The 24,772-nt window shown below is 36.0% G+C and overlaps 1 protein-coding gene across 2 annotated transcripts; it reads right to left on the bottom strand.

The window, feature by feature from the left end:
• Positions 1-2,872: 2,872 nt before the first annotated feature.
• ctdspl2b (CTD (carboxy-terminal domain, RNA polymerase II, polypeptide A) small phosphatase like 2b) lies at positions 2,873-23,281 on the bottom strand. Of its 2 annotated transcripts, none has more exons than XM_007244858.4 (13): positions 23,076-23,281; positions 13,825-14,009; positions 10,986-11,106; positions 10,445-10,591; positions 10,083-10,307; positions 9,598-9,691; positions 9,241-9,352; positions 9,048-9,134; positions 7,835-7,897; positions 7,615-7,694; positions 6,668-6,794; positions 6,137-6,232; positions 2,873-5,913 (listed from the first exon to the last, which is right to left on the bottom strand). In XM_007244858.4, the coding sequence occupies exons 2-13, from the start codon at positions 13,984-13,986 to the stop codon at positions 5,848-5,850; spliced, it is 1,380 nt and encodes a 459-aa protein (XP_007244920.2). In that variant the 5' UTR covers positions 13,987-14,009; positions 23,076-23,281; the 3' UTR covers positions 2,873-5,847. The 2 variants fall into 2 exon arrangements, with proteins under 2 accessions (XP_007244920.2, XP_007244921.2); XM_007244859.4 differs by lacking the exon at positions 23,076-23,281 and adding an exon at positions 21,710-21,970.
• Positions 23,282-24,772: the final 1,491 nt, after the last annotated feature.

Genomic DNA, 24,772 nt, shown 5'->3' with positions numbered 1-24,772 from the left:
CCAGTCTAAAGTCTTTTCTGTTTTTTTTTTTTATCTTTTCTCTTATCTCTTATCTTTTAGCTCTCCAGTCCACTAAAGATACTGCACAGCTATGTCTAAAAAATCAAAACATTTACAAATTAATAATTCCTTTATCTATTAGTCGTAATTAAAACCATAATATTACGAGAATAAAGTCATAGTATTTTGAGGAAAATTTAGTTGCTTTAGCCCACTGCTTGGGCTGCAGTTTAAGAGCAGAGCATGAAGGGAGGAATTGGAGCATTTCCTGCTCATCATCTGTTACAGGGCTGCTGTGATTATCATCAGTTATCTACATTTATAACCTGTGTGTGTTACAGTTAATACAGTGTCCAGATTTTGCCATGTTTATAACTGTATTAATCATAACAATATTGTGTGATTAATTCTAAATAAAATTATGATTTATTTCAGGGTAGTTTTGATGGTTTTTAAATTAGATAAATGGAATCGGGCAGATTTGTCATTGGAAATACACATGAATCAAGCCAGGAAAACAACAGGAAAACAGAAAACCACACACATATGTTGCCTTTTTTGATACATCAGTGATCCGGATCTTTTCCACTCGATTTTGATCCTTTGAAAAGTGTGATTGGTCCTGAATTTTGTTCACGTGATTGGATCGGGGACATCCCTGAATATTCTTATTTGGAATTTGGGAGAAATGTTGTAGTGGTTGTCAGTAGTTCATAGAATACATGTACATGTATATTCAGACATTGTAATTAAAAAAGGGACATTTCAAATGGGCATGAACAGACTCATGTGGGTTAAAATAGCCTTAATGAACTGATTCACTGTTTATTGCAACTTTAAAATGTAATCACCAACAGGGGGAGTAATAAAACCAAAGGAAAGGAAACCCTTAAATAGTATTTAATAGTTGTTTGAAAATGAATAATAAAAATGTTTTTTTTTTTTTTTCAGGAATATGTTTAGAAGTGTTTTAACAATTTTAACCAACTAGTCAAATAATTGTAGGAAATACACATACTTGTATTTGTTTTCTGTACTGAACGCCATTCTTGTATTTATTTATAAATAAGTATTAGAATCTATAAAAGCCTTCAAAACAAAGTTTCCCGTTTCCTGATTGAATAAATACAAGAATGGCATTCAGTACAGAAAACAAATACAAGTATGTGTATTTCCTGTGCTAAAAGGCACAACAAGTTCTGCTATGAGAGAAAAAAGAACGGTTGAGTCCACTATCCTTACTAAGTAAAATTCTTAGGTTTTCCTAACGTCATGCCCTGCAACTCGACCTACCGACAGAAACCTAATTAAAGGCAGTTATTAGAAAAGAGGTGTGAACGGATTTGAAGCAGTCAAACAAGCCCCACATGGCTCTGAAAAATTCATTCACTGTGTTGACTATCGAAACAGTGTGTAATTCACACCGTTAACTAGTGTAAAAGGTGAAATACAATGCAGCAACGTGTGGCTTAAGGAAGAGTCACTGCCCTGACTAGCCTGAAGAAGAAACGCTGACTAAAACCTGCTGATAAATAACGGAAAAATGTTTTTTTTCTTACAGGGTGCCATTTAGCTAGTAGCTAGTTACTATAATTCTTAAAACACGCCTTTAATAAATTTGTAGACTGGTTTAAATTTCTCCTGAGATCTTTAGGTTGTTAGGAATTGATCTCTTGGCTTGAAACATTTTACCTCCTTGGTTCATTTAGGCTATTAACATACTATATTAAATTAGACTGATACAGAACAGCGAGGAGATGACAGAAGTACTGATTATAATATGGAATAGTGCAGCTATACTTGAGGATTTAATTTAGAACAGCACAGTACAAAAAGGATATGGATAACAGGAGTGTTAATAAGCATATATATATATATATATATATATATATATAAAATGCAGCATATATATTTAAGTGTCTCAGTGAGGTAGTTGTGTATATATACACACCACTTAATGATGTTTTTCCTTGATTTTACCAAATTGAAAACCTCTGAAATATAATCAGGAGGAAGATGGATGATCACAAGCCATCAAACCAAGCTGAACTGCTTGAATTATTGCACAAGGAATGGCATAAATGTTATCCAAAAGCAGTGTGCAAGACTGGTGGAGGAGAACATGCCAAGATGCAGGAAAACTGATTAAAGACCAGGGTTATTTCACCAAATATTAATATCTGAACTCTTAAATCGCTATTAATAGGAACTTGTTTTCTTTGCATTATTTGAGATCTGAAAGCTCTGCATCTTTTTTGTTATTTCAGCCATTTCTTATTTTCTGCAAATACATGCTCTAAATGACAATATTTGTATTTGGAATATGGGACAAATGTGTTCCGTAGTTTATAGAATAAAACAAAAATGTTCATTTTACTCAAACATATAGCTGTAAATAGCAAAATCAGAGAAACTGATTCAGAAACTGAATTGGTCTCTTAATTATTTCCAGCATTGTTTCTTTTCACAGATAGAAAGGTATTGAGACAGGCTGGTATCGACAGTTCGCTTTAAGGCAGTTTAAAAATACAGCGAGGGGCAATTTCCCAATTCAGTTTTTTTTTTCTCAAACTGAGTGCAATGTTTTCCCACAATGATGCAGCCTGTTCTGTCTCAATGGTGAACAGAAAGAAACCACCTCCAAATACGGCTTAATTATGATGCGTCTTTGAGACCAGTGGTAGCAACAAAAAGCTCTGAAACAGTTTTCATTTCTGCAGAAAAAGTGCCATGATTAAAATTTAATTAACAACTTTCTCACAAAACAGGCTTTTCCCCTACATGCTATGAATTATTTTTTACAGTTTAGTGACACTGCGCTAACTAAAACATTCATACATACACAATATAGTAAGAAAAAAAAAACACTCAATTTGATGTAAAGTTAAATCTTCATTAATACATTTAAAAAGTAGATATGACATGCCTTTTCAAATCAAAAAATACAAAAGGAGTCTCCTTACTTTAAGGATCTTACATGAAGCTGCATGTATATTCAGTACAATACTTGTTTGTACAATAAAAATGGTCACGTACATTTGAATGAACTTGCACATATGAAAATGTCTAAACCACCCTTTTGTGCATAAAATGCTACAGCTCTGACAATTGTAGAAAATAAGTCTCTGTTCTTGAGGAAGTACACACGCTGGTACATCACTGCAAACCCCTTACATTTTGGGAGCCATCGGACACTAGCTGAGCTTTGCATAAATCAAAACGTACACTTCCAGCATGACTGCAGGGCCATGACATCTGTTAGAGCTGCTACTGTCATGTGCAGTGCAGTGTTAGAATATACATATAACCATTTCCACACTATATGTAACTGATTCACTCCTTTGCTTGTAAAAGTAATTGTGCTTGTGAACCCTTTCTAAGAGAAAGAATAGTACAAGCTTGTGTCAAAAGAGCAGGATCCTTGGGATCACAGCACTGGTTTTTACACCCCTCCTCGTCCCTCCATTGCTTTACAATTATTGGTACAATTTTAAACAATACAATTTGTAAAGGGTACAGACACTTCTTTTGCTAGCACACATTTACAGAAGCATATTTTTTACAAAAGGTCACTCAGAAGGCCTTGTGTTTCACAGAAAAGCAGATAAACTATAGCTTTATACCTTGGCTGGTTTGCTAGAACAGTGGTTTTTAAAACTGCTCCCGGACAGTATATAGTCCACTTTAGCTAGGACAGAGCTTGTGCATGTGTTGACTTATGGACACATGTTGGAATGGTTTGAGAACCACTGTCCCAGCAGGTTCTTGATTACTTTATGATTCTCAAGTAAATGGTCTAGCAAAGCCCCAGTCAAGAAGTCAACAGAGTCCAAAAAAAAAAAAAAAAGGTTTGAAATGGTTTGAGTGATGAGATTAGTATATGTATGAAAAACACTGAGTAGGAATTTTGACTTGTAGGGGTGTTTCAACTGAAATTTTATACTTAAAACTTTTGATAAAAATCTATGGACCTGGATCTATGTACATATATTTTTTACCAGGGTCATTACTATTCAATTAAAGAGAGATTAGGCTGGATTCAGATTTGATTAAAGTCTCTGTTAACAAACCAAGGAGATCATCTTCCTGACTGGGGCTTACTTACGGGATAATTCATTCCAAAATGCTAATATTGACAAAAGTGAATGACAATGTATAGAAATGATTAGCTAGCATGGTGCTTATAACTGTAAAGTAACAATTGCCATTAGCCTTAATTAATCATCTGTCATATTAGCATTTTGTTTGAGCTATTCCTTTAAATCTTAAAAGAGTGGTACATACATTTAAAAGTCTTAAAAGGGCTTTATGGCACCACAGGCAAAATAACAATTTCCATACACATTTTTTCCCCATTGTCCACAATAACAAAACAAAAAAGTAGAACCGAAAAGGCAAAGGTATGATAAAAGGGAATTACGTAGAACAACCATCATGATGACAGGTGAACTGAAGGTGTCTTTCTTCCTAGAACTTGTTTTACACACATTAAAATACAGAGTTGACAGAACTTTAAGGAAAGAAGGAGAAGAAGAGGGAGGAAAAAGTGAAATACCATTATCAAGATCATTCACTTGAGTCTTTTCATGAGAAACACACATTCATGTTAAAGACCCCTTACTGCATTTAATACCACGAATAGCAGAAAAACAGAAGAAACAAAAACAGCACTACAGGCGAGAGAAACTTCAACCACAGATATAAATCTTGCTGCTCATCTGCTGGTGCTACAAACCAGGCAATCACAGGCTTCCAGCCATCGTCTAATATGCTTTTCTGTGTGAATGACTAGACTTGCACGACATGAACCATGCTACATCGGCTCCACTTTTACAATAAAACACGTCGCAATTTAATACTAAAACACAACGGGCAATGAACACGGAGTTTAAAAAAATAGATATCTATTAAAAAAAGGCTTGATATGAAAACTTGTGACAGCGAGACAAACCAGAGTAAAAAAATTATAAAAAGGTTAAAAGCGAGACAGCGTTTGGCTGGAGTTCTTGATCACAACTGGACTTTGAGACATCTTGAAAAGTTGTAGAAAAAAGATGTAGAAATAAGTAAAATCATTTAAACTGGACTGCCAGATTAACACTAAATTGTCCACTTAGAAACTCAAATCCAATTATACACGAGACACATTTTAAATACAACCTGTTTCTCCAATATTTCTGCCAAAACATATATCAGTTCTTTGAGAATGTAACACATTCTGTCAGACAGAAGTGAAGCTATAAAAAATAAGTATCACTAAAATCAAAAATCACTGATCAGGTAAACATATAGAAAAGCGATGACAATGCTGAGGAATGCATAATGAGTATAGGCAGAGGGGTACATTTAAAACAAGCTCATGGAAATAATCTCCACCATCACCCACACGCAAATAATTTTTTCCTTTTTTTTCCTGGCCATTCTTTTTTAAATTGGTCTGTAGCCTAAGCCTGTTAAATAGTTTTGTTGGAGCACCAAATAAAACAGAAGGGAACCCTCCTTTTCTCAGCTACGTTTTGCACAGTCACTAAAAATGGGATGAAATGAATGAAGAAATTACCATTCAAACTCCAACCTCACAAAACAGATCAAAACAACGCTCCTAGTGGTGAAGGGAGGAGAGTTCTTGGTCTTTGATATTTAAAAGTAGTTACATTTAGACATCTATTCCTAAAGTATTTTCAGATGATGCTTCAGAATCTCTTTTTTTCCTGGTATGGCTGAAGAAGCAGGTGGGGGTTGGGGGGGGGACAATAATAATAATAATGACATTTTTAATAAGGGTTTGTCTGGTTTTCCTTCTCTGTCCTTATTACTTCTTCTAGCTCAGAATTCAACACTCGTTCCTCAGTCAGGAGGCAGCAAGTCATGCAGACGAAAGCGTTCACGGACGTGTGGCCGCACATCCTCATTCTAGAGGTGAAAAGAAAAACAATAATTTAAGCACCATGCAAAAATTTCAGCACCCTCAGTGTTTCAGACGTTAATTACTTGTTCACAAGAATTATTAGGAAAGGTCAGGCAATGCAAATTTCCAATACATTAGCTACAGTACGGGACAAACATGCTACAAACTAAGTTGCCCATTTATTTTTATGATAAATAAAGTCTGAGATAACAAGAAGGAAAAACATACCAACTCTACCAGCTTCTCCAGAAAAGGAACCAGCTTGAGAAGTTCGCTGTCGTTTCTGTCCACGAACCAGCTCTCAATTGGGATCCCATTGGACAGCTGTGGTTCACATACATGACCGATACACAATTAGGTTAGGCAAAAAGACAATAACTTAATGAAAAAAGATGTACAACCAATACACAAAAGCAGTGTGTAATTCACAGAATGTTGTTTAATTAGAACTGATTTTAGCCAGTTAAAACTGCAAAATGGACTCGTTCTTAATTTCATTTAAGATGAAAATCAACATGACAATCAGGAACTTCATTTTATTTTTTTATTTCAGTCAAGTGGATGCACATCAGTTGTTTGAAGGCTGACTAACTGATTAAACATATGGAAAATCATGGGCGCTGCTGGTTGTTTAGAATAAAATCCTGCAGCCACATTCTCCTTAAAGATAAGGATAAGGTTCGACACCCCTGGTTTAGAATTGTGTCTGTGTGTGTGTGTTACGACAAAAAAATCATCTCCCCATCAACTTAATCTCACCTGATAAGCAAAGGCTTGCGGTGAGTTGTCAATAATGATGGTCTTTGACAGATCTCTCCCAAGAATACTTAGATCCTTGATGTAGTTCCCCTGTACACAGACACAATGTTCCCGAAATAACCTATGCCTAAAATCAAGTTGGACACACACACACAAACACACACACACACACACAAGCACACACACACACACACACAAGCACACACACACAAGCACACACACACAAGCACACACACACAAGCACACACACACAAGCACACACACACACAAGCACACACACACAAGCACACACACACACAAGCACACACCAAGAGAGGGGAAAGAAACGATTCAATTGCAGCAATGACACCAGGACGAGAATGAATAATGCAGACAAACCAAAGAGTTGACACCTGAAGATTGCATGGGTTCTCTGTGCTGGTGCTCAACACCCCTTCTAGCCCAAACATAACCCTGCACTGTAATCAAAGACACCTGTGTAACCCGGCAACATGCACGGAAGCCCAAATGCTGGATTACATTACAAACCAAAGGTTTTAGGTTGAAAGTCTGAAGTCAAAGAGACAGCGCCAGAAAGAAAATTAAAATTAAATCATTTGTTAATTTTGTCCCCACATTGTAGATTAAGATTGAGTAACACACATGGAATTACATAATTTAAAAAAATGCAAATGTTTTTGACCTCCACAATCACACGGCATAAACCCAGCTGAAACGGACTGGAATGAGTTTAGATTTAGAGTGAAGAAAATGCAGCACACAAAGGCTCAGCATCTCTTAAAGTTGATTGTGAGAATGCCAGATCTGTGCAAAGCTTTCACCAAAGCAAAAAGTGTCTACACTTAAATGTGTAAGACACTGAGTAAGAAGGGGTAAGCCCAAACTTTTGACTCATACGGTATATAAATCTTAGAGGAGAAAACAGAAAGGGAAAGAAGTTCACCAACCTGACCAACTGTTTCTTCGGATCGAGAATGTTTAGCAACTTATCTGCGTAAACTTTCTTTGAGGCAGTAAAAAGAATGATCTGAGAAGGAAAAAGAGAAATATAAGCAATAAGGACCAGATAATCTCTTAAAATTAAATCAAAATGTTCTATACAAAGAAATATGCTACACTGCAACAAAATTATTCTACAAATATAAATAACCCTAAGAGAGACATTACCTCATAAATTTGAGACATGCGCTCGAGAAATTCTCTGAAGAACGGCCTCAACCGTACATAAACCTGCAAGAAAGGATGGAAAGAAATGACAGATCAGATGTGTGTGTTTAAAAGTCTGAATGTGACTCAATAGATCAGTTATTGAGCATGATCAGCAACCAAGACACTTTACGGTGCACAAAGTTATATCTTTCAATGTCTACTGATATTACTTTCGCTGTGTTATATGACATGATTCTGGGGGTCCTAAAATATAGTAGAGTATAAGCTAAACAAGCCTTAGTTTAGCTGAAATCAGCTTAAGCATTCATTGGTTTGATACCAAACATGTAAGGATGGATGGATATATTAACGGACCTAAAGATGTTCCAAACTAAAAGAAACTGCAAGGAACCTGATAAAAAAATAAATAAAAATAAAATGTTAGGTCTAATCATTCAAAAGTTAACAAAATGTTTAGTGCTGCCATGTAGTGCCAACATCAGACCAATAATTAAAACATGTTCCTGGTTGGGGGGCTACAAGTGGTCCAGCAAGCTAAGCGCTGCCACTATGATGAGGAGATTGCCGGATCGAATCCTGTTCATGTAGCTTGCCATCAGCTGCCGGAGCCCTTAGAGAGCCTTGTTCTCTATGGAATTCACATATATTATATTATATATATATATATATATATATATATATATATATATATTGTTCTCACATATATTCCCTGTTCTACATACTTGACCACAAAAAAGTATTATTATAATAATAAAAAATAAATAAATAAAAATAGTATAAAATAGTATTTATTAATTATTATAATACTTTTTTGTGTGTAGAACAGGGAAACTAAATAACTGCTGTGATTTAAAGCTACTGTCTGAAAAGCTATGGCTTTTCCTAGTATTAATGTGTGTTGAGTGAGGAGATAACTAGTGGTCAGGGGTAAGTTGGCGCGCCTCAGACACACATTGTGATGTAGTATAAAATAGTATTAGTATAAATGCTAATTCAACTCAATGTGTCTTAGATTAAACAACATTCGGAAAAGCATAATGCATCCCTGCCACAATAGTTTCCAATATTCACAGTCAAAATGGTTATTTGGCGCCCTCTTGTGGAGATAATCACACTGCACTGTGCACACAGGTGAATGGCAGCTTTCAGACACTGGAAAAGCATACCAACCTGGCAAATTCACTTTATGCAACATCTCCCCTGGACGTACCTGGTATATTACATCTTGGAAAAGGACAGGAAATGTCAGTGCTGCATCTTCCAGCTCATTCAAGCTACAATGGACTAGAGTTTCGTCCTAAAGAGACAAACAAAATGTTGAAGTGTAATATAAAAAAAACAAAAACTTATCTTAAGGGTTGCATTTATTCTACTTATTATGAATTTCTGCATCAAACACTCACCAGATCGAGGACGAGGGAGAACTCTGGTGTACTGCGCGTCTTTAATGGGAGAGCAGGTTTGCGGGTTAGCTGCTCCTCAGTTAGTGGAGGTACATGTTTGATGAAGAAATACCTACAAAGAAAACACAAACACACACAAAATAGTCCAGTTAAACACTTAAATAAACCTTTTTTTTTCTGTCTTTTGTCCAAGTGAACCCTGAATCTGAACAAGCAATTACATAACACCTGGTTTAAATTAATCCTTGGTACTGTCTGTAAGTTTTGATTTAATTCAACCAAAAGCTTACTCAAAAACTCCTGACAAATGCTGAAATAGTTATGGATACAAAGCAAATTGAGTACAGTCATACTTACGGGTCAAACACTTCCCAGTCCTCTTCACATGATGGATCAATAGGAATACTGGCAGGGACCTCCACATACCCAGCAGTTGGAGGAGAGCCAGGGGCTAAAGATAGAAAGACAAGAAAAATAGAATGTTTAGGATTAATTTATTAGAGTTAATTAAGTACAATCACAAATTACATTCAGTTTAAGGCTCACTGATTTTCTTTTTCTTTCTTTAATATTTAACACAGACTCAGACAGCATATTGGTAGATTATGTAAAACTAAATGCAATTTGTGAAGGAAGTATAGTAAATACACCACTAACTGGACACACATAAAAAGTACATAAATTTAGCCCATACATATATTATGTATCAAAACACAGCAGAGCTAACAAACACCACTATCCACAGAAATGGCATACACTAAAAATAAATACATGACTAAGTTTTGCTACACATTTTTATTTGATATAAATCTTATGAGGAAATTCAGAACTTTCTTTTCTACCTGTGAGGGGCGGTAGATCAGCATGGACCACTTCATCGTCCACCTCTTCCTCCTGTGTTTGAGTGTGGATAGGAGATGAGAGTCTTATAGCTGCAGGAGGCATGGTGCTAGGGCACAGCGGCGCACAAGTGGCAGTGCTGGTTTCCTCCACCTGCTCCATATCTAGCTGCTTCACTATCTCCTCCGCCTCTATGGCTTGGTCCGGTGAGTCCGAACAAGACATGACTAAAGACGTAAAGAAAGAGAAAGAAAATGTAGCTTTTTTTGTTTAACCTCTGCTAAATGCTGTACATGAACTTAAAGTATTGCTAAAGGCAAGCATCTGTTCAGTGTTAAAAGCTGGTGAGGGCTTAAGGACTCACTTTTGTTTGCTGGTGAGAAATAGTTGAAGACAGGTGAGAAGATAGTCCCCAGCAGGGTGGTGCGTGGAGGGCTGCTCATCACATCCTCAGACTCCTCAAACTTCCCATTAGACTTTGCCGGCTTACTCGTGTCATGGTTCCTGGCTTCTGTGTCAGCATTATAGAATAGAAGCATTAAAATTTCCTTTCAATCAAACAAAGGGGCTTTGGTCAAACCCTGAAAAACAACCCCATAGCATCATCTCTCCTCCAACAGATAGCACAATACAGTCATGCATGTGCATATTCACCAAACTGCCAGATACAGAAGTGTGACTCGTCACTAAACTGAACAAGTTCACACATGCTCCACATTTCAGTCATGAAGTGCTTTACACCACTCCATCCTACAGCAATTAATTATAGTACCACTCTAAATTAAATTAATTAGAACTACCTATTTTTTTACAAGTTTCTAAAAGCAGACTGCTAAGCAGAAAGACAAAAGGTTATGTGCTTGATTGTATTCACCATCTGATTCAGGGGCCTTTAAAAAGCTTACCGCCGTTGATGGAGCACCTCCTGCTGACGCGGGTGATGCCCTTTTTGGGTGGGATGGTACTCTGGGGGGTGGAAGTGATGAGGTCACAGGTCAGACGTGTCCGCTTGGCTGGATTCTCCACCTGAGCATTACAGAGATAGATGAGTGACTCCAAACTATTGCATAAGTATTGAAACACCTCAGCGTCATTAATACTGCATATATTTCCATACAAACCCTCAAGGGTGGCCTTTAATGTTGTGTAAAAAAATATATATAAACAAACTCTCCAAATGTTGAAATGGCTCAAATAAATAAAAAAGGGATAACAGTATTTGCTCATAAAACTCATTAACAAAAGACCCAAGAAACACCTGGAGACCTCATGTGACTAGAGATTAAATTGTATCCTAAAAAGATCCTGACCACACGCATTTACATTTGATACTGTAAGGCATCTCCGGTTAGACAGACTAAAATTTAATTGCTGTGTGAAACTGAATCTGCAGATTTGCTGGTCGTGCAGCAAGTATTACTGGTGTTTTGCTTGTACTGGAAGGAGTTTCAGTTGCTGAATGCATAGTTAGAGGGACAGATGCATTTACACTGCCATACTGCGGCGCAAATGCATCTCAGATCACCCCGTGAAATGGATTAGATGTAGGGCAGCAATGATTAAAAAAAATATATATATATAGCAAATGTCAGTTATAAAAATGTGTCATTTGTAAAAAAAACAAACAAAAAAAACGAATCTTTAATTTAATTGCAATACATTAAACAAAGTGTTAGGGAAGGAACCCACTCAATTCACACTGAACTTGGTAAAAAAAAAAAAAAGTAATGGAAGACGCTTTAGATTCCATTATATTCACTAAACATCACATTTTACATGTAAAGGTTTTCTGCACATTCAAAGGTTATTTAAATTCCACTAGGAAAAGCTAGGAACAGGAGCCGTACCCACAGGAAGCAAAGATGGAGGGCATGCTCATAATTGTTGACAAAAAAAACAAAAAACAAACAAACAAAAAAAACCCCCACAAAAAAACAGATTTGTTAACTACCAAAACAATTAACAAGTAATTAGCACCCCTAATTTTTCTCTATTTTATTCTATTTTACACATGCATTTTCATTGTGCTTGGCCTTGTCCACATATAATGCTAATACTCAAAGACATGTTAATTGAACAGGCGCAAATTTGTCTGATTAGAGTACATTCTTCTTACATAAGATTTTGTGTGGAATATTTCTGGAGGCTTTTAGAGCCCCCTTTCCACCAGATATAAACAGATGAGATTAAAACAATACCAGAATGAACTGTACACCCCTGCATATCTCAAGTACTCCCACAGACAGCTGCAAGCCTGTTTAAACCAACCATACCTAGTGTCATTATGCAAGCAGTGTGGAACCAAAGCTAAAATTAGATCACTACTGCACTCCTCAGACAAGCAGGAGCAATCCATTTCTGGGTAAACGTGACACCGTGTCCTAACAAAACCTGTATTAACATCTCAAATCCAGAAATCTAATCTCTGACACAGGGAATGAGGGATAAAAAGAAAGATTCTGGTATAACAGCATTTTAACTGCACTGCATCACTCTAATTTAATTATTTATTTATTGGGTTTTCCCTGCAGCACCAGAGAAGCAAACACCAGTAGAGCCATTTTAGAAAGCAGTGGAACCAAGTACAAATTTCAATTTCAATTTACAGGTTTTAGAAATATCTGTGTCCAAGCTCCCAGTATGTGTAGTATGGTGCAACAGATTATACTGGTAATCCCTGTATCTACTGTAACTACAGAGTAACCCATTCTGCTGCCTGTGTAAAAGTGTTTACTTAAAGTCGAATTTTGATAGCAAGACAGAATTCGGCACAACATCTCGAAAACTAACAACACAACCTTCTACAAGCCAATTAATGTCAAGTATATGGAAACACAGCCCACATACAGCTCTGGAAAAAAATAAGAGACCACTTAAAAATTATGAGTTTCTTTGATTTTACCAAATTGAAAACCTCTGGAATATAATCAAGAGGAAGATGGATGATCACAAGCCATCAAACCAAGCTGAACTGCTTGAAATTTTGCACCAGGAGTGGCATAAAGTTATCCAAAAGCAGTGTGTAAGACTGGTGGAGGAGAACATGCCAAGATGCATGAAAACTGTGATTAAAAAACAGGGTTATTCCACCAAATATTGATTTCTGAACTTCTTTTAATTATTGGAGGTCTGAAAGCTTTGCATCTTTTTTGTTATTTTATCCATTTCTCATTTTCTGCAAACAAATGCTCTAAATGACAATATTTTTATTTGGAATTTGGGAGAAATGTTGTCTGTAGTTTATAGAATAAAACAACAATGTTCATTTTACTCAAACATAAACCTATAAAACAGCAAAATCTGAGAAACTGATTCAGCAACTGAAGCTGTAGGTAATGACAAGTTCTTCAGTCCGCTTACTAACAGTGTAGTGTAAAACCAAAACTATTCCTATGCAATAACCCATTTTAGCATGGCTACATAAAATAGTCAAGCATTTGCAAAATAATTCAAATGAAATCCTTTAACCCCTAGGTTTACTTCAGAGTTTTTAAAAGATCTCATTTTGCAGCATAGTTTTGTTATAAAAATATTCCAAATATTATTCAAATCCTGACGTTTTCAAAGTAGTCCTTAAAGCATCACAGGCAGACCACACGCTTGCTTCAACAAAGTTGGCAACACTTGGAGATCCCCAGATGGCCATATTACATTTGACAGTGCACACACACACACACACACTCCATGGAATGAATCCACTAAAACTCCACTGAGTGAGAAGCAAAAAGCGAGTGCATTTTTCACCTTTAAGGCATCACTGTGGATGAATTTCTTGATGGTGGACAGAAGGCCTTTTCCTTGGACTGCACACTCCTCCTCGCCTGGGTGTCTGCGTTTGTTCCGGGCCGGCCGGGAGGCGTCAGTGGTGTTCGGCCGCTGAGATGCCTTGCGCATTCTCAGCCTCATATTGTTAATGGTCACATGCAAGTCTGAGGAAAGAGAGCACAAGAGTAGTCAGCCCTTTACATCACAGTCAGAATTACCCAGTACATGACAACAGAAGACACCTGGATGACCAAGACGTTTGTACTTTGGGAATAATACATGAGAACTGCGTACTAGTGATGAACAGTGGCATGTAAGGTTATTATACTTAGTATATATGGTGGGTGATAAAATAATGTGAAAAAGCATAAAGATAATTCCATGATATGAGTTACATACAGCTCTGGAAAAAATAAGAGACCACTTAAAAATGACTTCTTTGATTTTACCAAATTGAATATGAATATAATCAAGAGAAAGATGGATGATCACAAACTGAACATCAAACCAAGCTCAACTGCTTGAGTTTTTGCACCAGGAGTAAAGGCATAAAGTTATCCAAAAGCAGTGTGTAAGCCTGGTGGAGGAGAACATGCCAAGATGCATGAAAACTGTTATTAAAAAACAGGATTATTCCACCAAATATTGATTTCTGTACTCTTAAAACTTTATGAATATGAACTTGTTTTCTTTGCATTATTTGAGGTCTGTAAGCTCTGCATTGTTTTTGGTATTTCAGCCATTTTCATTTTCTGCAAATAAATGCTCTAAATAACAATATTTTTATTTGGAATTTGGGAGAAAGTCTGTAGTTTATAGAATATAACAACATTTTTATTTTAACTCAAACATATATCTATAAATAGCAAAATTCCTGATCTCTTTTTTTTCAGAGCTGTATGTATCCCTATATTCATGGAAGATTTACAAAAAAATGTAAATGACCAAAAACAGAATGACATTAGTTGATTAAGGAACAACACAGACAGTTACAAATAGCTACCAGATACTGTGCAGTTTTGTGAATTATTTTTACTGATTTATGTTCACAGGCCCTCTATTAACTGCCATTTTTCTAGGCATGTTTCCCTTAACCCACTTGTAGTAAAAAGTTAAGTAAATTTGAAACTTATATCACAGGACTGTATTGTGTATAACATGTAAAGAGCCACTTCAAGCACTGCCCACTCACATTTGATATGAGACTATTTTAGAGGAACAGCAGCTTAGCAAACGCACAGTAAAACACTTCAAATCCCTCATGCAGACTAAGAGTTACTCTGATCAAGTGTGACCCAGAGAACGCACCCAAGCAAAAGTAGAATATATATATATAAAAAAAAAAAAAACACACACACACACACACACACACACTTCTTTTAAGCATGGCACTGATTCATCTCTCATACTCACACCGAGTACATGACTAATACACTGATGTATTTAAAGAGTGACAATGTGCAGGTCTTGCAAGGACATCAGTTCAGCCATGCTGTGGAGCTCCAGACATCTGGATGCATTTAAAGCACCATTTCCTCCAGTACACTTATAAAAGCACCAATACCTACACCATCAACAACACACTACACATATGTTACTTTAATGTTAAAGGGCCATATCTGTGTGCGTCAGTATAACTACAATTTTAAGGGGGACCTTTGACACATTCAGAGACAACAATGCTGACACTAAGCCAATACTGGAATATTAATGCAGTTCTATCTATGTGGCTGATTTTCCACTAAAAAAGTGGAAACAACATAATCAGTACTACTGTGCCTGTTTCACTCATCGCAGCACAAATAAAATTCCAACATAAATTCTGACATGATAAAAATAACTTCATATTGTGATCTTTTTGGTATTTATTTTGCCATTTACTGTATTTACTTTTGACTGTTTTGATTGTCTGTGTGCACTATATCATGCACTTTATTTTTGTGGTAGATTTTTGTTACATTACTTTTTTCTTATTTGTTACACTATTCTATACAAAAAACAGTCATTGTAAGTTACTGTTTATGAAAGACAAACATTTATAGATTTTGTTGCCGTAGTATATTCTTGAATTTTTTTAATGTTAATGTTTTTTTTCATATTGTCAAGAATACTGTCATCACAAAAATACCCTGAAAAAATTGTGATTTTTAGAATACTGTGCTTCAGTAACGCAAAAATCAGTGAAGCTTTACCATTCACATTTTCTTAGCTACAACAACGAAGTCCAACTATGTCATTCTGCATTTTGAACAAGAAACAAGATTCAAGATTACGAGCTCAAAAAGTTATAAAAGAATGTACTTCTGGACAGAACATGGACAGTTATATTATACTGTGAAAGTGGAAGAGTTCTTGCTAAAAATCCTGGCAGATGAAATGGAGGCTAGATGCAGTGAAACAGAACAGAAGGCACACCGTCATCAAGAAGAAAAGGCAGTTTGCAGGTCATGCCGGAGAAAGACGAAAAGAAAAAAAAATGTGCTAATGTTTTCCTGATGCAAGAACAATTTTCTTCTTTCTTAAAATAGTGCTGTATTGGAAAAGAAAACTCAGAAAAGCTTTCCTCTCATACTCCTTCAGTCCAGCGCTGTTATATAAAATGTGTTCCAACATGTCCAAGACCTATCCACAAGCCTGCCAAAGTCAGCCTAGACAGTACCGTCCCCCCAATCTCACGCTGAGTCTCTGAATGGTGTTGAATGAGACACACCTACATGAATGTACAGAGGGCTCTGCAGCAAAAAAATCATTATATAGCAAAATAAACAAAAAATGTATTTAAAAAATAGCACACCTTTAGTTAATTTTAATTTTTTTATTTAATCTAAACTATCCAAGTATATTAATGACACTTGGCTGATTTATTTACAAAAACTGCCCTGGAACTATATATCAGCAATATATATCAGCATCCAGTTCTCTTAAAAATGCAATTTTGTTCAAGAGATGCCTTTGAGTCTTTAGTTTCTGATTAAATTAAAAAAAAAAAAAAAAAATCAAACCCTTTTTAATACTTCACCAGAAATATTTGAAAAATAAAGTTACTGTCTTAATAAAACTGTGAAAGCAAATTCACGAGTGAAATCATTAAACACAGACATAAATCTATTTTTTTGTTTGTTTACCATATGGTTTAAGCCCTGTGGTGTAAAATCAGGAGGCCAGTATGCACTTTTTGCAACTTCTATTACAGACCTAGATTATTTTAGTGAAACAATTTAAATTAGTTGAATAAATAGCTGACCACATGTAATAATACGATTTAGCAACTGACTGCCCTGTACAGGCTGCTGTGTATCTAATTAAAAAGCTTTAACCGGCTGGAGAAAAAAAAAATACAATTTAATTTTATTGATTTTATTTGTTTCGTTTTTATTTTTAATAAAACAGCAGTAATGGCTAATTAGAGTTTATAATCAATTCAATTCAATTAAATTTTATTTATATAGCGCTTTTTACAACAAAAGTTGTCACAAAGCAGCTTTACAGAGAAAAACAGGTCCACGCCTCTTATAAGCAGCACCACAGAGATGCCAAGCAAGGAAAAACTCCCTTTAAGAGGAAGAAACCTTGGAAGGAACCAAGACTCAGTCCGAGGAACCCATCCTAGTGGGTCAACCCGAGTTATAGATCATACCTATGAACATTTTAAAACTATAAATACTGAGTAATGAATCCAGCAGCTTATTTATTAAAAATAATACATTTATGAACAATTTGTTTTGATTGTGCCTCAAAAACACTGCCTAAGGCCTGACACATTGTTATATTCAAATTTTGTGAGAAGGTTTTTGTCTAAAATGCACTTTTGATCCATGGCAATTACCAATACACAAGGCAGTGCGAGTCAAAATAAGCCCTTTTTTAACCCTATTTTACTGTTACCAACATTAGAAGATAAAACTCACTTCAATCGTTTGTGCATAAAATTTTAGAAAAGTGGCCTTTTAAGTTTATTTCAGCACTTGGTGTACAGTAGCCTTAGATATTACATCCAAGTATGACATACCGGAAATGATTCACAAAACACAAATGTGTGTGATATGCACAGTAATATATTTGCATCATAATACACTGCCACACCTTTAATACAAAATAAACACTAGCCAACCAACCCACACAGCTCCAGTAGAGCCTCAGGCTAGGGCAGTGGAACTGGCTTGTCCTGCAAAGCAGCCAAAATATTAAACAATGACAAGCTCATTTTCTCATTTCTGGTTTAGGAGAAGTCTACAAAAAGCCATATCTTCTGGACCACATTTGTTTATCACCTATTCATTTCAGAAAATTGTTCAGAAAATGACTTATGCTAGTTCTCCTAAATCTAACAAAAGCCACATGTAGCCAAATGACACTTTGCCTTATCATCCACAACTGTTGAACTGTATTTTTATGAAAGTGACAGGTCAAAGTTTCAACCATAAATAAACTGTAAATCAAATGAAATGATTCAGAAACAAATCACTACTTTAACTGCTGAGTAATAAACACACACAGACACAGACAGAAACAACCACCCACCCTATATTCAGAACGCCATTACATCCTGTTTCCACAACAACCAGTGACTTTAAATAGCATTAGTTATTGGCATGTAGACATGATATGAAACACCACAGGCTCTGCAATATGATACACATATGGTCTTGGAATAATCATCTCAAAGAAACTCGAAAAAAATCTAAATCACAAATAACACTAAAGAAATCGCTATTAATCGAGTTCTAATTTTTAAAATGAGACAATCAAGATTGTACATCTGTACATATAGACAATGCTAGGTGGAATCTAAAAACAACATGCACAGAACTCTTGTATAAGGCAGTGATTTACATATATATCTATTTTTTCCTTAACTGAAATATAGGAAGGTTATTATTGCACCTGGTTCAATAAAAAAGCTGCTTGGTTTCATACGCGTTTTTGTTCCTATTTTGGAAAATCTCTAAATAAAAAACTAAATAAAACTTTATTTTTTCATTAATGTAAATTTTAAAAAATCTAAATTGTATTTGAGAAATCGCTTATGTATTTAAAGAATATCAAGATTTGCAGATAATGTCATGACAACACATATTGTCTTAGTAATGCATTAATCAGGATGTTCAGCCACAAATTAAAAAAAATTAAACATGGAGGTTGTGTCTCCTTGGTAGGTGAAGGGGTCTGAGAGTTCACTCTAGGCCATAACCAAGGCGGTTAGAGGTTTTCTGAGGTGTGTTTGTGGGCTACTGCAGCTGTTTAGAAAGACGAGAAACACAGTTCACACTCGTAAACTGATACCACAGCGTTGTTACTGTTGATTTACATGAACGTTATACAAGAAGGAGGGGAGAAAGGGTGCACCCTTTATTATTATTATATATACACACATTTTGTTAGGGAACAGCGGTGTGTAACCTAATCAACAAGTGTCACCTCAGGGAATGGATTGGGACTACGCAGATTTCTGGAGATGTTATCTAGTGGGTGATGACTGACCACTGACCAGCATGATTATGGAAAGGTAATGTAAATGATGGAAGTTCAAACAAAGTCTGATGGTGGGCATTTCTTATTTGTATCATATTTAAAGCAAAAATGCAGTAGCTACTGCTGTGGACACTGATCATAAAGTAGCTAGACATATAGGAAGTGGACAGGTCGGATGCTCTGAGTCTGTAGGAGAAGATGTAAGCTCCTCTATAAAATGGTAAGAGCAGAAATATGGGCGTTTGGTTGAATGTGTTTAATTTAGCCGTCAACTATAGAAACACAGCTCCATGGGACTCGATAAAATGTGCAATACGGTGTTACACCAGCAAAAGTACCAATCCTGAGAGTGATTTATACAACATTGATTCCTAGCTAGTGTGAAGCAGCCATTATTGGCCATATTATCAGCCTTAGCCCTATTATTGGTTCCTCCTATTGCACATGTTCCTGTCTCTCTCCACCAATCGCATTCGGGAAATTTAAAACACGTCAGCTCCTGCCTTAGATGAACACTTAAATTTTATTCTACCAAATAAATAAATAAAATAACGACATCCACAATATTTTAATATTGCTAACAATGTTGTAAAAGACCACGGTGCACACACAGCGTTTCTGTAGCACTTGACATAACATAGTGGTCCAACACCAGTAGAGCCATGGTTTGGTGGTTTTGAAAGCCATGTTATCTGCTGGTGTTGATCCACTGTGTTATATCAAGTCCAAAGTCAGTGCAGTGTTTTCTCAAAAAAAATCTTACAGCACCTTATGCTTCCCTCTGCTGACAACTTTTATGGAGATGCAGATTTTATTTTCCAGCAGGACTTTTCACACCGCCAAAAGTGGCAATTAGTTTTATATAATATTCAAATTTTCTGAGATACAGATTTTTGTGTTTTCATTGGCTGTAAGCCATAAATCAACAACAATAAAAGAAATAAAACCGTATAATAGATCACTGTGCGTAACACTTTTATATAATATTTGAGTTTCACATTTTGAACTAAATTCCTAAAATAATATTCTTTTTTTTTTTTATATGTACTGGTATTCATATGGATATAAGGTAAATATATTATATAGCAGACGAACACAATGATATTTGATATGTGAAATTAAATTTATATAATTTACAAAAAAGCACAATAATTATTTAAACAAAATTAGGCAGATGCATAAATTTGGGCACCCCAACAGAAAAATTACATCAATATTTATTAGATCCTCCTTTTGCAGAAATAGCAGCCTCTAAACTCTTCCTGCAGCTTCCAATAGTGTGAAACAGCTATTAAATCAGCCATAGAAAGTATTTTGGAGCATTCGTCTTTTCAAAACATCTCCAGTTCAGTCAGGTTTAATGTTTTTCGAGCATGGATATGTGAATGGGTAAAGTTATGTAGGTCAAGGGTCAATGAGCTTACCAAACAAATTTTGTGTTCCAATAATTAGTGCTAAAGGTATTCAAATCAATAAAACAACAGGTTTTATTTGGTGTAAATTTGGTGTCACCAGCCTAATTCTGTTTAAAGCATTATTACACCCTTTCTGTAAATCCTATAAACTTCCTTCCACTTCTCAAATATCACTGTGTTTGTCTGCAATATGATATATTTAATTAGAATTGTTGATGCGAAAAAAACAATGATTTATAAAGAAAAATCATGAAAGTTATCAGGGGTGCCTAATCTTTTTCATACCACTGTTACATTACATTCAGTTCCAAAGTGGGCGGGAAATACCTGAGGAGAGAGATCGTTTTAAGCTAGCTAACCTGGCTAGCGATAGCTCCTCAGTGACGGATAACTAGTTAGTTATCTCGCGTTGTGTCTTCAATTAAACTTCAAAACAAATGTATAAACACAACTTAAGCAACAATAGCTAGTTAGTGCTGGATAATTAATGTCAACGGTGTGTGTTTGTGTTTTTGCCCGAATAACCTAGCTAGCTAACCTGTGTGTTCTCTTAGTATTTGGAGGAACAAGAGAAGAAATAACATAACCGGCAACTTCATAATCCCAAAAATATGCCAACCACAAATTAGCAAGATAAATAATTAGGTCAGCTAGTCTCCCGGGAGCGTTTTTCTTGAGCTAAGCTAACGCTAGGTAACGTTACATTTTCTGATACAGCACTTGTTGACTATGCTTCCCTCTCTATACACACACACACAGCTTCAACACCATTCAGACACGCCAACACACTTCAGTAATCAGCTATAGCTAACCAAGCTATTTAACTAGCTGACCTGACAATTAAATAATCCCAATTGATTAGCACCTTTAGCTTACGTTACATATCTAGCTAGTTTAACAGTATTTAACGTTAGAAAGGGCTAACACTCGCTCAGTCAGCTAACCAATACAGCTAATATTACAGCAACCTAGCTTACCATTCTCTCCGTAAAGCAGCTCAACAGGGCTGCCGATGTTCCTGCACCTCTGGGCCGCACCAGGCAGCTAGCTAACTAATCTTACCGTCAGGTTTCTAGCACGCCAGTTTAGCTAGCTAGCTAACTAACTGTATTGTTTATATGTAGGGATATTAAACAAGGCGCTGGCTGTTTATGAAGCTAGCGCTAGCTACCCTACAGCTGCACGATCCGTCTGAGCCGCTCAGTCCGGTTACCGTTAGCTACAGCCTCCTCCACTACAGTTAACGATGCCCGATTCGAACGGGATTTGAATCGTTCACATGAACCGAGCCAGAGGTGATTCAGTCAAAATAGAGCCTATGTTCTATCAATTTGTGCGACCTTGTCAAACCGTGCTACCCTTGTGTATTTAAATGTAAAAAAAAAAACAACAACGATATTTGAATAGGCTAAATCGCTGCATCAGAGTAAAGCAAAGTTGAGGCAAGATTAGAAGCCGTTTTATAATATTTTTTAATTAAATATTTGATAAATTAAATAAAAAAACACATCAGAAAACACATGAAAATAGTGTTATAGAAAAAACAGAAGAAAAAACATAACCATGTCAAGTTGTGTTACGCATCGATATGCGTTTCTGGGTACTTTTTTTTTGCATGTTTTAATGCGTTTTTATCAATAATTCCAACTCAGTTTCCATAGGTGCTTTAAAAAGGCACAAGTTATGTGCACCCAGGTGTAGTATCCAAGCTCTACCAATATATTTAAATAGCTAACTAATAATTTTTAAACATCAAAAATATACAAAACTATCATTATGTTACCAATTGCTGGTACTGCATCCAATGTGGCTTTTGAGGATGGCTCCACCTACAGATTAAAAGTCAAACACACATCTATCTCTAATTTTATTGCACAGAGCCATGCATTTTGTGGCACTGTATTTGAAAACAAGCATTAAAAAGTAAATGTACAGTATGATCTAATTACTTATTATATTATTAATATTATAACTTAATACAGTGATATAGCTAGGTTTCTAAATGCTCTACCTAGACTTCTACAGGGAGCATGCTTAGCTAATTATGGGCCTTTTTTATATTTAAATATATGTTAAACATACACATATACATCATTGTAGATGTAGACGACACGACGACAAATACATTTATTTAATTGGCTAGTTATCTATCTAAATCAGTTGGCTACTCGCTAGAAATGTTTTCATAGAGTAAACACAGAGTAAAGTTGATTTGTGAGTCAATGAATCGCAGAACGGGGAGCTCAGTTCAAAAGAGTCGACTCCGAATCGCTGAACTGAACTTGTCATCACTACTCAGCCACATGCCAACAACACACAGCAGGAAAACAGCAGGAAACCTACCCGACCCGCTGTCCGAAACCTCCAACCCGCCTGGCTGCGGCGCTGCCCGGAGCTCTGCGGCCGCTGCGGGGACAGTCACCGGCTCTACCGCTCCGTCTGTTTGCTGTTCTCGGTTTTAAATCAGGTTTCTGCCACTCGGCGCTGCGCCTCTGGTCGCCATTTCCCGCCTCCTTAACCCACACACTCAGCCGCAGAGTACCCGTATGAGCAAAGAAAAACCCGAGAACAGCCTGCGCATGCGCTACACCGCCCAACAGCACCCCCCCCCCCTTCCCCTTCATGTTTTTATCAGCAGCACCACAGTGACAGGGGCTTAGTGTGAGCCCACCCAGACCATACATCATCAGTTTAACGTTTATCAGTTCAGTTTCTGACCGTTTGATATGGAGGATAATCAGACAAAATATATATATATATATATATATATATATATATATATATATATATTGTTCAGTCTTCTAGCTTCTCACAATCTGAATTTAAACGTACTTCAAGTTTCCTTTAGTTTTTATTTTTCTATGCTGTGATATGCAGAAATAAAAACGACCAATTTATACTTTTACTATATAAATTGGGAAAATGAGGTTTTACATACAAATTTCTATTTTTTAATTTAGCACCAAACAGTCAGAATTTTTAATAAAACCATTTGAGGCTATATACAAAAATAGGTAATTAGGCATAAAACTCCATTATTATAATTTTTTCTATTTGAAAGAGTAAAGGAGAAAAAAATAATCTATTTTTTCATTTTTTAAACATAATTTTAGGAAAAAAAAAATTCTGATCTCCATTTTTGTATCTTGTAACAAACGGGATGGTATAATCAAAATTAGTTTTGTTACAGGAAAATAATAAAATGTATTATTTTCCTGATTTTCTGATATTAAGACAATAAAACAAGAACACTGAAAAGTGGATGAAACATTTCCCTTTCATCTGCACTAAACTAAATGGGAAAACAAATCAACAATGAACTTTTATATCCAATTTTCTGTTTTTGAATTTAGCCTCAAGCAATCAGTAAATTGATCTAATAAATGTTACACTGATCCTTCAAATGCTCTCTACTACAAGATACATGCTTTTATTTTTATTTTACTGAATTAAATTTACACAAATCTTAAACACCTGTTTTCTAAATATTAGAAAATTTGTAAAGATTTTCTAAAATAACGTTCTGAGTGGTTACTCGGAGGTCTTCCTTTCTGACACATTCACAACACAGAAATAACACGGCGGAGCTGCAGGCAGAGGAGGGGGGCATTCAGAGGGGCTTTCAGGGGCACGTCTCTGTTGTCATGGAGAAGCTGGGCTTGGGCAGCGCTGGCTGCTGGTAGTGAATGAACGAGGTGAATTTCAATTGTTTACTACAGAAAATCAGATTGGGGGGAGTGAGAGTGGGAGAGTGGTCCTAATGTTAGGAGTCTGATTACGTAACCACGCTGTGGGTGATGAAGGGACATTCAGGAGTATTAGTTGTTTTGAAATGGACATTTTACACAATTATTAAAACAAAAAGAACACATAATCCAACAAAAGAACCAATAAATGTATTTATGCAGTTTTTAAAATTTTTATGTACAAATGTTACTCATGATGCGTTTTTAATGCACATTTGCAACCCTAATGTTTTGTGCCAGAATAAAACAGGCTTTTTATAGTGGGCTCTTGGTCCAGAGAAATTATAAGCTCTG

The sequence above is a fragment of the Astyanax mexicanus genome, chromosome 23 (assembly GCF_023375975.1).
Source record: "Astyanax mexicanus isolate ESR-SI-001 chromosome 23, AstMex3_surface, whole genome shotgun sequence".
Classification (NCBI taxonomy): domain Eukaryota; kingdom Metazoa; phylum Chordata; class Actinopteri; order Characiformes; family Acestrorhamphidae; genus Astyanax; species Astyanax mexicanus.
This window is presented reverse-complemented; position numbering and strand designations above follow the sequence as displayed.

Bases quoted from the DNA above. Each gene is read 5' to 3' on its own strand.
- ctdspl2b (XM_007244858.4), bottom strand. From the start codon at position 13,986: ATGAGGCTGAGAATGCGCAAGGCATCTCAGCGGCCGAACACCACTGAC. The intron at 6,795-7,614 runs GTTGGTGAACTT...ACTTGATTTTAG, and splicing joins CCGAAGAAACAGTTGGTCAG to GCATAGGTTATTTCGGGAAC. The intron at 5,914-6,136 runs GTATGTTTTTCC...TTTCACCTCTAG, and splicing joins TGGAGAAGCTGGTAGAGTTG to AATGAGGATGTGCGGCCACA.